The sequence below is a fragment of the Pagrus pagrus genome, assembly GCF_965226575.1.
Source record: "Pagrus pagrus genome assembly, chromosome: 15".
Taxonomy (NCBI): domain Eukaryota; kingdom Metazoa; phylum Chordata; class Actinopteri; order Spariformes; family Sparidae; genus Pagrus; species Pagrus pagrus.
In genome coordinates, this window is record NC_140199.1 from 26,625,698 (window position 1) to 26,641,590 (window position 15,893).

General features: G+C 39.6%; 1 protein-coding gene across 1 annotated transcript; it reads right to left on the reverse strand.

Moving 5' to 3' along the window:
* Nucleotides 1–4,492: 4,492 nt before the first annotated feature.
* Nucleotides 4,493–11,018, reverse strand: LOC311270760 (uncharacterized protein). The gene is made up of 2 exons (XM_084375897.1): nucleotides 9,915–11,018; nucleotides 4,493–6,973 (listed from the first exon to the last, which is right to left on the reverse strand). Exons 1-2 carry the CDS (start codon nucleotides 10,435–10,437, stop codon nucleotides 6,342–6,344), a joined length of 1,155 nt encoding a protein of 384 aa, XP_084232023.1. The 5' UTR covers nucleotides 10,438–11,018; the 3' UTR covers nucleotides 4,493–6,341.
* Between the last annotated feature and the right edge of the window lie 4,875 nt (nucleotides 11,019–15,893).

Here is a 15,893-nt window from a genome sequence, read left to right on the forward strand (position 1 = left end):
CAACATTCTTTCTCAAACCAGGAATGGGCTGTGGTTAATAGTCGGACGTTATACCATCGCTACCAGACGCTGTCATTTCAGCATGATTGACATCAATAGCATGGATATTAGCAGGGATAGTAGCTGTTACTCAAACATGAAGTCTTCTTGTGTATTAAGGAGCAGCAGAGTTTGTTCATGGTCAAACTGTAACCTGTACTGTACATTTCCTGCCTCTAGACAACCTCTGTGCTGAACGTTTGGTCTGCTCCAGTGGCTGACAGCTGTCTGCTCTGAGCTGAGCCACCGACCGTCGCTCTCCACTCACTGCAAACTGCCCTGTTCTCAAAGGAGCCACGGCACACTTTAACACCAGAGGCCAAGCTTGGTGGATGACATAAAAGTCCCAGATTCTACTGTGTTCCATTCACTTTTAGAGACAGTTTAATTTTTTTAAGATTAGTCATAAAATTAAGTTAGTTGTCAAAAATTTGAACACAAGAAAGATGATAAAAAATACCAAAACACCCTGGAGTGGGGCTTCATTAAACGCCCAGATGGAGCTGTTGACAGGAGCACCTTTTTATGCAATTTATGCAGCAAGGGATTTTCTAACCATCGGAGAACTCCAAGCTTTAATATCACCTCCTTAAAATTGAGAATGTCCATTTATTCATGAGTGAATCACACTCATCTACCAAAAAACGTTTGCACTGAAATATTTTTAAATGCTTACGCAAGTATTGGCATATGTGATTCATTTTGATCGCAAAGCTTGTGATTAATGAGATTATTTTAATTGCTTGACAGCCCTTAAAAAATATATGTTCATTGAGCTCAGGAATTAAGATTAATTTTTGTCCAGGCACATAGAACAGGAAGACATCACCTATATAGAACAAACAAAGCCGTTTCAAGATGTAACTGACTGATGAAATTAAAAAGTTAGCTAATTTCAAAAAAGCATAGACGATGGAGTAATATAACATCTTTGAATTGTTTTTATATATATATATTATATACAATGAATATCAACACTTACATACTAAAGTTTCAAGGACATTAAAATAATCATTCTTGGGAAAATCTACAGTCAAAACAGCCCAAAAAGTGGGTTTTTCAGCTCTGAAGCTAAATGTAACAAAATCTGTGGCACTCAATTTTTTATGCAAGTTCTAGATGTGACAGAACTATATACTACACAGAACCAACATTTGGCTGCAAGAAATTGAAAACTAGTGGAGATATGAATTTTTGAAAATGACAGATTCTTCATTTGGGTAAAATAAAAATAAAAAAGACTTCCTGTTATTAATTTGATTACTGTAACCATTCAGCAACGACTATCTAAATGAATGAATGTTGCCAAGTTTTTCTGTCTTAGGGTCTCTTAGATGTTCCAGACAAATTTCAACCAGGTCCACTGAAAAATAAGCAACTGATGAGATTTAGAATACACACACACACACACACACACACACACACAAGGAATCACTAAAATGCTGAAACTTAACTCAGAGGTCCAAACTTCAAGATGTCATAACTTAATAAGTACTTGGAGTACGGCTATAGGATTTTCATAGTCTCATGAATTACATAAAAGTTTTAACATGACTTTTTCCAAGAAAATCCATGACATGAACTGCGAGACCCTCGGTGAGTCGGCACAGAATGATCCTATTGGGAACGATCTGAGCAGGTAGTGAGTATCCATCCATTCAGCTGTCACTCTGCCCAGCCATTACTCAAAGCCGGGGCTATTTATAGCGCCTGTACTATTAATACATCACATGTACCTGTTAAAACATCTCAGTCATCATTGTGAGACATCAGGAAGATGATCGATGAGTCATCTACAGAGCTCATACTGAAACAAACTTTACACAGTGCCTCACAGTTCAGGATGAAATGAAAGACTTCATTAATAACAAATGAATGATCAAATTCATCACTCGTGAATAACTGAAATAAAGTTTTTAAATACACCTCTGAGTAACATTATATAAAATGAACAATAGACTGTGAAATGAGTAACACAGTCAGTGAATTGCCAAACAACCTACACAAACAATGTTTGACTGTAAGGTTAGGTCTATATTTAATGTCCACCTTAGCATTTGCTGAAACCATGTGTAGGCCTGTTTTGAAGTATGCTTCAAATTTACACCAGATGTGCTGTGCGGAGCAATTTTAAGTTTGGTTTTTTTCAGTTGTTTTCAGTCCCCATCTACTTCAGTTGTTTTTTGTTGTTTGCTGTGAAGCTCCAAAAAATGTCTGTCTGTCTACAAACTTCAGCTGACCTTCCGTCGGCACAGGGGTGAGGAGATAATGACTTAACTATCATTTCTGAGTGAACTGTTCCTTTTACAGAATAAATACAAGGATGTGAGAGTAGAATGACTTTTCATTAGTCTTAAATGAATCACTGATCCTCAGGGTTATTGTTAGGGTTGCGTTTTACAATGATAACGGAGATGGTTTACAGGTACATGTGAATTAGTGATACAAAAGCTATAAATAGGTGTGGCTTCATGACGCTGATGAAAAGAATACATACATACATACATACATGCATATTTCTGTCCATGTGCATACTCACATTTTAAGTCATTAATCTACAGTTCCTACATCTGGCCCAGCTCTTACAACCAGGGTAAAAGTGAAAGTGAGTGCACAGAAATGTCTCATATTATTATCCCTACTGCACAGGAAGAATGGGTGCAAAACTACAGTTGTTACAGTCAGTCAAAGCTGAAGCATAAAGTGGGTCTATAAACTGGGATGGATGTTCACAGGATAGTTTGGGAATAATTTTATTGTTGGTCTTTGTTTTCTCCTCCAACTATGTGTGGTTTAACATGTGCGTTTGTTAAAAACCCTTTCAGTCAGCATGTTCTCAAGCTATTCACCTGGTAAGTACAATATTATTACTAAAAACAATGATGGACAAAACTGCAACAAATACCCAAGTTGAATGAAACAGGTACTTCCCTTTAAACAATAAGTGATTTGGGAATTCTTTTAGTTTTGTGTATTCAGTCTGGAAGTCAAGCTGGACTTGACATGATCATGTGATGTCTGGCACATCAGGTTATGATTCTTAGGGTTGTTCCGTTAACGATACCAATATCAGAATTTTGTATGTGATACTGCCTAAAAATCTCGACTCATAATTGGAGAATACACAAGTCTATGTATCGATCTGATACCACAGAATTTATCTATTAGAAATGGGGCCCTGTTACTTGCCAGCAGCGTTGCACACACCTTAATAGATTTTTTACTGCACAAGTCATCCATGAATAGCAAGCAACTTGTGTAACCATAAACACATCCTTTACGAAAACCCATACAGGGTTAGTACAAAGCTGATTGAAATAATAATAATATATATTGTTTAACACACTGGTAACGAAATGGATGTAGAAACATCTGTTTACAGTGATACCCACTCCAGCACTCATCAGACCTGTCAACTGGAAGGCAAAAAAGACACAGTGCAGTTTAACTGATTCTGTTTCATCGGCGATGTTCTCCAACAGCTTCAGAACAGCTGACATCGACTGTGATGTTATGGAGCGCTATGGCTATTCAGAGCACCAACACCACAAAATCATCACATGTACCTGCAATCCATCAGTGTTGTAATATCTCAGTCATCATTATTAAATGTCAGAAGGATGATCAATGATCAATCTGTTGAGCTCATACTGAAAAAATGAAAGTGCTTTATGATTCTGGATTAAATGAAATTTCCTAAATCATTTATAATTTAAATTAGCAATAAAGAAGTTTTTTGCTTTGACTTATTATAAAGTAAATATTAGTGGCACAATTTAATGGCTGTAGAATAATGACAAAATCGGCGTTTAGATTAGTTCACTATAAACCTCACTTTCACTGTGCAGTTCTGTCTGCCTTGAAATCTCCCCGGAAAATGAAGGCTGCCTGGCATAAATGAATGAATAAACTCTTGTTTTGTCTTGTGTTGTTACTCTTAGGGAAACATAAATTACCTGGTTGTCTCAGCAACAGCAGCACCAACAAAAATAGGAACTGTAAGCCCTCGTAGGGGAAAGTTTCCACTTAAAGTTTATAAAAACTGCGTGTGACTGCAAAATTATGACACAATCGGTGAAGATGGCAAATGACCTAAACACAGTGTTTCACTCTAAGGTTACATCTCTAACTTTATATTTCATCATTTCACCTGCAGCTTTCTCTTGAAACCCATGTGTATGCCTGGTCTAAAGTATGCTGAGGTACGCACATTCTTCTTTTATAAATACCAGTTTATGCTTGGGAAAAGGCGTACCTATGTTTTTTTTGCATACACACGGTTTATACATCTGGCCCCTGGCTTGTACTGCACCACAGTCTTCCTTTAAAATAGCATTTAAGTCCTGTGTCATTGTACATTTAAACAGTCTTCTTCAGTTAGGTCTTTACTGCCCAGGTTCAAATCCAGCTTGAAATGACCTGTGAGTGGATGGACAGTGTGTTCTCAAAGCAGTAACTTCAAACTGATTTATTCCACTTGTACCAAAATCTCACACAAACATTCTGCTTGTTTTCTTGCTTAAGTGACACATTGAGAAGATAAATCCAAGATGCCACTTTTTATGGCTGCACCATTTGATCAAAGCGAAAAAAATACTAGACGTCTTCATTTAATACACATTTTCATGTTAAAGGGATATGAGTTTGACATACATGATAATTTTGGAACCTTGGGTCATGACTAAAGTGTAAATGAAATGTAAACATATGCAGATGATTAAGGTCCACAGAGTCGATGAGGCTAAGGAGATGCTTGATGATAAGTACAAAACAAAATCAGTCCCACTGTCTCCACACTGCAGCTTCACTGCTGCCTGCTGTGTTGGATGAGACTGGGATGAAACACTGTTGAACAAGTTACTACTAATGGTTTGTTAGTAAAGGCCTCAGTTTGCTTCAAACGCAGTGCTTATCGGATCGTCTGGCAGCATCTCAAAACACCTTTCTGACAGCAGAATCAGCTGCTTTCAACTACTTCTATAGCTTTCAGACATTGTATAAACTCATTTATTTAAAGCATACTGAGGCCTTAAAGGATCATTTCACCCAAAAATGAAAATTCAGTGTTTATCTTCTCATCTCCATGCTGATTGAAAGTTAGGTGAAGTTTCATAGTCCACAAAACATTTCTGGAGCTTCACAGCAAAACAGCGTTGCAGCATTCTGCCCAACAACTGAAACAGCTGACACTTGTTTTAATAAAACGCAAAAAACAATAGGAAAATGTTTAATTGACTCCATACAGCTCTTCTGGTGTAATCAAAGTCTCCAGAGGTCCAGAGACCCCATATTAAAATAAAAAAAACCTTATTTACACCCTTAACACATGCATGAGTTCATGCACCCGCTTCAGACAGGGTGCATGCTAATGCTTTTAGCTTAGCAGCTACAGTTAAGTTCCAGCTCAAAAAAACGTGTAAATAAAATATTTTCAAATCAATTTGGGATCTCAGAGCTTCTGAAGACTTGGATTACCCCAGATGAGCTGTATGGAGCCATTTTATGTTTTTTTTTCATAGTTGTTTTATGTTTTAAAACAAGTCCCCATCTTCAGTTGTTCAGGAGAATGCTAAAAACATTGTTTCTGCTGTGAAGCTCCAGAAATGTTTTGTGGACTACAAAACTTCACCCAATTTTACATCTGGATGAGGGTGAGAAGATAATGACTGATTTCTTATTTTTAGTTTGAACTGTTCCTTAACGGGCCCACAATTACCTCCACCCTATATGCCTGCTGTTTTGGACCTGCCGTGTTACCATGTGTACAGTGCTATGGTAAGCTCAGGTCATCATTAAACACTTTCCATCAGTTTAGCCCTTGAAATAGCTTTGTCTAGGTGGAGCTCTTAGATAAATGGGTCAATAATGTGTCTCCCTAGAGAGGTCATCGTGTACACACACCATCTTCATACTCTTCAACAGCAGGCAGAGCAGTCTCCAACATTCCCTGGTCCATTTGTACAACATTTCCCCCTTTGTTAGTTCAAGTTAGGTATCTAACACTGATTAGATAACTTGCAGTTTTCGGTCAAACATTTTGTTTGATAACGGTAATGATGGAGTTCCTCTCGTCCCTTCTGAACATGTAAGCCATCCCTTTGGTCCACAGACAGTGACAATGTCCAAGCTGAGTTTTGTATTTGAGACGGAGTGAAACCTCCCATCTGATCACAGCCTTCTCCATCGTAGAAGGGCCACTGATGTCGAACCATCAACTGGTGGTTCTGGAAAAATACAGCAACTATGATTCCACAGAGCACCCTCTGGCCTGACCTGGGTCCAAATCCACCAGACCCTCCATCCTACGTGATGTACTCCTCGTCATCACTAGGTTCTGATTTGATGTGGTCCGGGTGGAGTAGAGGAAAGTGTGGTGCTGTAGTCCTGGTACACACATACCACTCCTTAATGTTAGATAACTGAGGTAAGGCTGGGTTGACTGAGCGCTGGCTCCTCCGCGGGGTCCTGCCGCTCTGCTGCTTCTGGGCCAGCTGACTCTTCAGGCCTGACAGAGAGAGATCCAGAGGCATCGTCATCGGAGACGAACTCCGCAGCAGCAGCTTATGGTCCACTTCGCTGGCTGAGCTGATATCCAACTCGTGACTGGACAAATGAGGAAAATGAGCAATTCTGTTGGCAGGTGATGGAGAGTGGCGGTTTATTTTAAGGTCTAGGGGCTCGATTAGAGCCTGATGAGGTTGTTGGAGTTGACGAGCAATGGAGTCGTACGCATCCTGGGGTTCAGAGGTAGGTGACGACTTGACGTGAACCTTCATGTGTTTGCGTAGGGAGCTTGGGTGGGTGTAGGACTTGGTGCAGCCCATGGCCTTGCAGTCGTAGGGCTTTGAGGCCGTGTGGACCTGTGAGTGCTTCTTCCGGTCGCTGCTGTTGGCAAAGCGCCGCTCGCAAAACTCACACTGGAATGGCTTCTCGCCTGCAACACAAAAATCAAATTCACCATTATCACAGTCCATAATGGGCCCTAACAATTGGTACGGTTGAAGGGACACTCCACCAATATTTAGACATACACATCTAGGTTGACCTATGGTGTGTTGAATGTAATGAGCCACAAGGAACCCTGACATATTGTATGTGTTGCTGTATTCAGGCAAAAGAGTTCTGGAAGGAGATAATAAGAAGTCTGGAGGATTCTTTAGAGATTTTGTTTGTGAATGTTCCTTTTGTACTAATGGAATTGTTATTTCACTCAGATCATTCGGATCTTAATCGAAGGGCAAAGCAGTCACAGTTACTTTTTGTCTTAAAATGGGAGTAAACTTGATAGAAAAAAGAGCAAACACATGAAAGGGAAATGATGTCTGGAATCTTGTAATACAAAAAGAACCAGGTAAAGTTCAAATAGAGATCCAATCTGACGCTTTAAGCTAAAATGAGTATAGGTAGTAGTAGCAGTAGTAGTAGTAGTAGTAGTAGTAGTAGTAGTAGCAGCAGCACTGGCTTTCTGTATGAATAAAGAAACGGCTCAACTGACAGAAACTTTACAAAATATAAACTTTCCTACCGATATGTATTATGATAGAAAATGTTAAGACTTTTGTGCAGGACCTTGTCGAGAGTGATGAGACGTGCTACTGTAACAATTGTCAAGGTTACAAGGAAATTGTATTGTCATGTCTTAAAACACAAGGGTTTTTTCTGAAAATAAGTTTTGAAACAAAGGCTACTAACTAGCAGTAAGCTAATGTTCCACACACGAACAGCTCACTCTTCTAGGCTCATTTGTGCTGCATTATTTGGGTTAGTTCTGTCATCAGTCCAGACATCTCTATGGCCGATATCTCCAAAACTCTGCAACTCGCACCAAAACAATCTGGATGGATAAACAGCACTACAGGTGAGAGAGATACAGTATATGTTGATGTTGGGGTGAACTGTCTTCAACTTGATTGGGGTACATATTTGTCTCATCTTCTTATTTACGGACATGTCAGTGTGGAAAATATTCAATATTCGTTTTCACAGAAAAAAACTATAATAAAAAGGACGATGGTCAGAACCTAACAATAGGGTTGGTACTGAACTCCGTACCATTAAGGGTACCAACCAAATTCGAGAGAAAGACAGAAGTCACCCCCTGGTTGTGTGTGAAGTTCCTGACCCACATGCCGTTTAGTTAACTAAAACAGCAGATATTAGTACAGTATGTCCAAACCGGCACCAGCACCAGTTCATATGTGAACAGTGTGATTAAAAGGTGTAATGGCGTGATTTCGATACAATTTGAATTAACTGTTTAGCCCTGAACTCAAGTGAGTATGTTATCTGTATTTAGATTTGCACGTTACTTAAATGTTAGGTTGTTAATTAATGGATTTTATACTCATGTGATTAATATGTCTACATTATTTGAGTCTGTTCGAGGACCTATGTTGAATATCTTCCACATTTTCTTGGGGTTGCCATCAAAAAATACTAAACCAGCCAAACAGATTTTTCACAGCTTGGCAACCTAAGAGATACTCTTACTGTTGACTCAGTTTAGAGCCCAATCCAAAATATCGGTTGGCTGATATTGGCCCATCACAGGTATATTGGCATGTTTTCTGATATGTGCTGGTATGAGAACAATTGTTTTTACAGGACATAATGCAGAAGAAGATGATTGAGGTTATTTACAATGATTGATCTCCCAGTGAAGTTTACTTATTTTCAGTGTCCGGATGTTGTTTTGGACAAGTTTATTGTTAAACTGTAAAATATTGTGCCTTCATTTTGCATATATCTTCAATTATAATTGCTAATAATATGTGCTGGGTGGGTGGTATGACCTTACAATACTATATAATACCATATATACCATGATATCTTAAAATCTTCTCAAAAGCACTTCATAGATGTTAGGAACGGCTGAAAAAAGAAAATATCGCAATGTTTTTGATTAAATAGACTCGACTTCGATATCGACATCGCAACAATATTGTAGGGCTGGCTCATTGTACTTTCTCAAAATACTAACAGAATGAGATTTATGATAAAAAATCATCAGTAATGTGGATATAATGTCCAAGTGAGTGATGAGAAGTGTTAGAACATCACTTGACTGTAATGCAGCCGACAAAATCAGGAAAAAAACAACACTGACGTCATATCACCATATAACAATATTCAAAATCTAAGACGATGTATAGTATACATTGTAGAAATTGCCCCGCCCTGTGTCCATGTAAATATTCTATGGCTGATATATCCATATCACAATATTCTTACTCCCTAATATTGATAACGGTATCAGTCCCGAGAATCCACTGTGGATTGGGCTCTACTCATAATCAATCTATAAAGCATTAGTATATCATATATTGATATTATTACATCAACATTATTAAGCCATTATTTATGCATATAAACCCATCTTAAAGAGCGTCTGAGCAGAAAGCAGCACTGGGTAGAACAGCCCCACTTGTCTGATTTTGGTTAACTGGGAAAAACAACAGAATTCCTGCAAAATCTATTTTTAGGCAGAATTCAAATTAAAGCCATGTGTATGTCTCTGCCCACCGAATCCTGTATGTAGGCTACATCTAACCATTTGGATTCTGTGCTCATCCTTTTCCCCTTCCCACAATACAGCTGCTTCCTGTCACCTTGCATGACTCCTGAGCTGCAGCCTCAACCCCGTGATTCCTCGAGGAAACAAGGGAGCAATGAAGGGCGGATGTGAATCGGTACCGAACTGAACCTATGTAAACATGGAGGGGATTCCTAGCAGACTGGGAACAATCTCTATTAACATCTCTATTCTGCGTGTCTGTCAGGAGGCAGCTGTGCTGACGGATGCCGCGGATGTAAAGATTATAAAGACACAAGTATCACTGCGCTCCGTGTTCGCTCACACAAACATGAAACCCTACCAGTGTGCGTGCGCGTGTGGATCTTGAGGTTCTCGGAGCGTGCGAACATCTTGCCGCAGTTGGGAAATGCGCATGAAAAAGGCTTCTCCCCGGTGTGCACGCGGATGTGGTTGATGAGTTTGTATTTGGCTTTGAACGCCTTCCCGCCGCGCATACACTCGTCCCACATGCAGACATGACTGAGGCTCTCCAGCCCCGCTGCAACATGCTCGGTGGTGACGTGGTCCACCAGCTCGTGCATAGAGCTGAAAGTTTGGTCGCAGACGGATGTCGCCGTCCGCCCAAGCCTCTGTCTCGAAGAAGTTCGGTCAATCCATTTGCAGACGAGCTCGGTTTTGACGGTGGGGCCTTTGGAGAAATCCAGCAGGCCGTCCATTCCACCGCCGGCACCGCTGTCGGCACAAGCGGGGAGACTAGTGGCTCTCGAGTGGGGCGGCGAGACGATGCTCGAAGCCCCAGAGTTGTTGTTCCCCAGCGGAGAGACGAGGCCATTGTGCCTGGCCACTACAGCCGCCCGCTTCATGCTCAGCACGGCGGGCTGCCCCGCTCCTGTCGCCGACTTCAGTCCTCTCTTCCACGGAAAATGACTTCAGTCCAGGTGGCAAACAGATCGACGCTGTCCCGCTTCCTTCCTGTGTGTTTTGGTGAAAGGGAGAGCGCATGCGGCAGTGTCTTTACCCCCTGCTGCTCGCTGCTAGATCCCGAGAGTCGGAGCCTCCATGCTTTTATTTACTGTGTGAATGGAGGTGAACACAGGCGAAGGAATACAGCGGGCCGCGGCACAACACTGTGTAGCGGCATCCTTGTCTCCTTTCCTTCTCCCCTCCTTTCTTCATCCCTTTTCCCATTTGAACAGACCTAGAAACTTAGTGATGGTTAAATCAAATCCAGCTTCACTGATTAGGCTGTACACACACGTTGTTCATGTGGACAACCTAGTTTGTCAGGCGAGCATTAATTAATAAGAAATGATGAAATCTAAATGTAAAATGCAGGCTGCTAACCTGTTTGTGTGACAGGAATTGAAATGTCACGTTTTCAATATGACAAAGTATAACAATATATTGTTATTATATTGTTATCATGAAAGGGGACAATATATCGTCTTAGATTTTGGATATCATCGTATCGTGATATAACATAAATCATATCACGATATATAAAGCTGCATTACAGTAAAGACCTTTTTTTACTGAAATTACCAGACTGTTGTCTTTACCCACTTAGTAATCATATCCACATTACTGATGATCATTTACCAAAAATGTCATTTTGTTATTATTTTGTCAAGGTCATATACATAGTCATCCCTACAATACTGACAAAGGCCTATTTGTTAAGAACTATTTGGATACAAAGATGATTAGTTGTCGTTTTATCAAACACCAAAATTAATTTTTGGAATAAGAAGTGAGGGAGCACTGCTCTTTGCACTAAACCACAGAGGATGAAAGTGGGCAAATATACTATAATACATTTATTAATACTACTTCTACTACTACTAGTACTACGTGTACTAGCACTACTAATCACAATAGCCAAATGATCTACAGAGCAGCTGCTTTAAAATGTGATGTTCTGCACAGATGTGTGCAGTTCTTTAGTACTTCTGCAGTCTGTCACTTTATGTTTCAATACATCTCACTGTCAGTCATAAATTAAATCAATCTCTTATCTGAATAGTGTGTTGACTGGAACACAGTGGGAACATGACTTTGTACAAATAGTCATTTCCCCCTCTATCGAGTAATGTGCCAATTACTTTCATGTTTCGTTGTTTTTACTAAAAATACACCAAAAGACACCAAAACAGTTTCCCCAATCCCAAGTGTGATGTTTTGTCCAGCCAACAGCCCAAAACCTCAAGATTGTGTTTAATGTAACACACATAAAAGCAGAAAATCTTCATCATTGAAAAGCTAATACCAGTGCAAGTTTGGCAATTTAAGTTGAAAAAAATAATCAGTCAATCTGTCAATTATTCCAGCTCTTAAGCCAGAAAACACAACGTTTGGGACCTGACTGGAATGTTGTTGCCCAACAGAAATACTTTTCTCCCTCACTAATTAATCCTAATAGCTTTTATGCTCATGTTGATGACCTCTGATTTGTAACGCCTCTCCTACCAACAAAGTCAGTCAGTGGAGTCTTGACTTTGTCCTGAGGAAGACGATGTCCTGAAATACTGATTTGTAGAACGAAGAAAACATACAACTGCATTAGTCACCCATGTGAATCTGTCCACTCCTTTTATACCTATAAGCTAGCTTCCATACATGTGTGTTTTCCTTCAGCTGGATATACATTTGAAGCCTACCAAAAAAGGAGAGTGACGAAGCCCCTTGCACCACTGGAAGGGTTTTAAGATGGCCTATTTTCTTTTTAGCAAACTTTGCAAATAAATGTATTTTTGCAAGTTAGACAGAGTACAGCAGTGTGCTTTCTAAGTCTGTAGATTTCCATTTTGAGACCAGATTCAATATATTCTCATTTCAGTGCACTAAAAATGTTTCATGTCCACCCTGCTATTGCCTGACAACACTATATATATATATACATATATATATATATGCATACATACATACATTAGGTCTTGCCCTGTGGTTCCAATAAAAGAACATCTCAATACTATAATATATACAACAATGTTTCAGATGGACAAGTTTTGCCAACTGTGTTCAGGTTTGTATGAATGAACCTTTTAGTTCCTTAAAATGTAGTTCCTGGGACTGAAAGTACGCAGTACTGAGAAGTTGGCTTTGAATAAGAATTTATGATAAGCTGTGCTTTCCTTTTAATGTCTTACAGCAACACTTAATCAAGATGTATTGCAAGACAATAAGGACTAAAGGAAAGAGCAGAGAACTCAAATGAGAGAGAAAAAAACTTTTCAACCAACCTGATAAATCACACCAAACCCCTGAGAAACCAGAGAAGAATGTTTCCATGGTAATGAACGACCTCATCCATTCACATCTTTCTCATTTGTTCCACTTCTTTCTCCACATTTTTTTATATTAGAAAAAGTTATTTACAATAAATGTTTCAAACACCATAAAGTTTTAATGGTGTAAAGCCTCTGATACACAACCTGCTTCACTGACTCATTTTAGAAACCTGGTACAGAAAGCTGACAGCAAGAGCAAACCAAATGATATGAGCTGAAAATAAAAACCAGTGTGAGTTTTTCAGTTCTCACGTGAATGATTTTACCAGAAGAGAAAGAAACGTGTTAATTCCTGACTTGTTGCAGGAGCAGTAACGTGGTGTGTACTGATAGGTTGTGTGGGACAATGAAAGGCTCAGAATGTACAGGGGCTTCCATCTGTTGTTTTCTTAACAGTCGTTTACACACATTTCTGTGTTGATAGCTTTTTGTTGCTTTTACACAAAATGCATTCAATTAAATCCACATCTTTCAAATCTCACAAACTCAATCACCACCAAATCTCTGTATGTATAGCCCATTTTCACATTTGGTACATTAACAGCTAAAGAATTGAAAACTAAAGATGCATTTCACTCCAGGATGACCTCTAGACTTGACTCTAGGGTCAAGGGAGCACAGAAGGTTTCAATGAGAGCCAAATACAGAGGTTCACTCACACTGCTGTCATGTATGTCTATATACAGGTCCGGAAATATTTGGACAGTGACACAGTTTTCATAATTTTGGCCCTGTACGCTACCACAATGGATTAGAAGTTAAATAGAAGTGCAGACTTTCAGATTTAATTGAGGGTGTTTACATCAAAATTGGAGAAAGGGTTTAGGAATTGCAAACATTTTCATACATAGTTCCTTCATTTCAAGGGACCTTCAGTAACTGGACAATTAAATATAATCATAAATAAAATGTTCATTCTTAATACTTTGTTGAGAATCGTTTGCAGGCGATGACTGGCTGAAGTCTGGAACCCATGGACATCACCAAACGCTGGGTTTCCTCCTTTGTGATGCTTTGCCAGGCCTTGACTGCAGCGGTCTTCAGTTATTGTTAGTTTGCAGGTCTTTCTGCCTTAAGTTTTGTCTTAAGCAAGTGGAATGCATATGCTCACTCGATCGATTGAGATCAGGTGATTGTGACGGCCATTGTAGAATATTCCACTTCTTTGCCTTGAAAAACTCCTGGGATGATTTCGCAGTATGTTTTGCGTCATTGTCCATCTCTACTGTGAAGCACCGTCCAATCAACTTTGCTGAATTTGGCTGAATGTGAGCAGATAGAATGTTCCTATAGACTTCAGAATTCATGCTTCCAACTTCTGTGATATCATCAATAAACACTACTGACCCAGAGCCATTGGAAGCCATGCATGCCAATGCCATTACACTGCCTCCACCATGTTCTAGAGATGATGTGGTGTGTTTCAGATCATGAGCCATTCCAAGCCTTCTCCATACTTTTCTCTTCCCATCATTCTGGTACAGGTTGATCTTAGTTTCTTCTGTCCAAAGAACACTGTTCCAGAACAGAGCTGTTGTCTTCTGTGGACGTCCGGGCCTTTTTGTATTGCCGAGCTCACCAGTGTGTTCCTTTTTTCTCAGAATGTACCAAACTGTTGATTTGGCCACTCCTAATGTTTCTGCTGTCTCTCTGATGGATTTTTTCTTTTTCCGCAGCCTAAGGATGGGCTGTTTCACTTGCATTGAGAGCTCCTTTGACTGCATGTTGTGGATTCGCAGCAACAGCTTCCAAATGAAAATGCACACACCTGAAATCAACTCCAGACCATTGACCTGCTTAATTGATGATGAAATAACGAGGGAACAGTCCACACCTGCTCATAAAACAGCGTTTGACTCAATAGTCCAATTACTTTAGGTCCCTTGAAATGAGGGGACTATGTATGAAAATGTTTGCAATTCCTAAACCCTTCCTCCAATTTTGATATAAACACCCTCAAAATAAAGCTGAAAGTCTGCACTTCAATTTCATCTCGATTATTTAATTTCAAATCCATTGTGGTAGCGTACAGGGCCAAAATTATGAAAGTTGTGTCACTGTCCAAATATTTCCAGACTTAACTGTATGAGGCTGTAGGACAATTCATCCAGTAGAGATGTGTCATTCCCTTTGTTGTGATGACACAATAGTGATACATACTGTAATGCTACATTGTTTTTAGGTCACTGCATTCTGAGATAGATTTCTTGTTATGGTACAAAAAAACATCTCATAAAATATCTGTGTGAAGAATTATGAAAAGGTGAGCTCAGTACAGAGGAATTTATGTAACCAACTGTGAAAAACTGGAACAAGACAGAAGAGGAAGGTTGCTGGGTTCCAGAGACCTGTCAACAAAACACGTTCTAACAATACTACAACTCCTCCAATATACTATACAATATACTTTGTAGTATTGGGTAATTATTTGGGGAAGGTCGTTAAGAAAAGGATAAATTACTAGAGAGCTAGAGTCCTGCCCTACATCTGAGCTAACACGTGTTCCACTAGCCTGTGTTTTAGAATGTACTGCAGCAATGCTTTTAAAAAATCATGTCCATTATGTAAGCTAAGTGGGTACCTAACTACTTTGTGCTGGTAACACTGGTTAGCTTTCAACGCACAATATGTCATTTCTGCTGCTAGGGGTCTCTATCAAAACAGAACACAAGACCGTTCCCAGGTGTTGTGTGGGGAGGACTGGGCAAAGGTGGTGCAGAACCAGACACATCAGATTCTAACTTCTGGGATTAAAATGTGGATTTATCAACCTGACCACAGACATCCATTGTTGGGTGTTTATGTTCCGTAGTGTTGATTGCTGACTTGAGCTGGAGGGAAAATTATCTTTACTTAGCAAATGTAATGTTACAGAGAGGAAAGAGAAAAAAGAAGACAGAGAACTGAATTCTCTGAACGCAAATAAACACAACTGATCCAGTGGTCAAACTCACTTCACTGGCAGTGAACACACCTTTAAACAAGCACCACTGCAGGTAAAAATGTCTCTGACATGACCCAGGCACAAATGT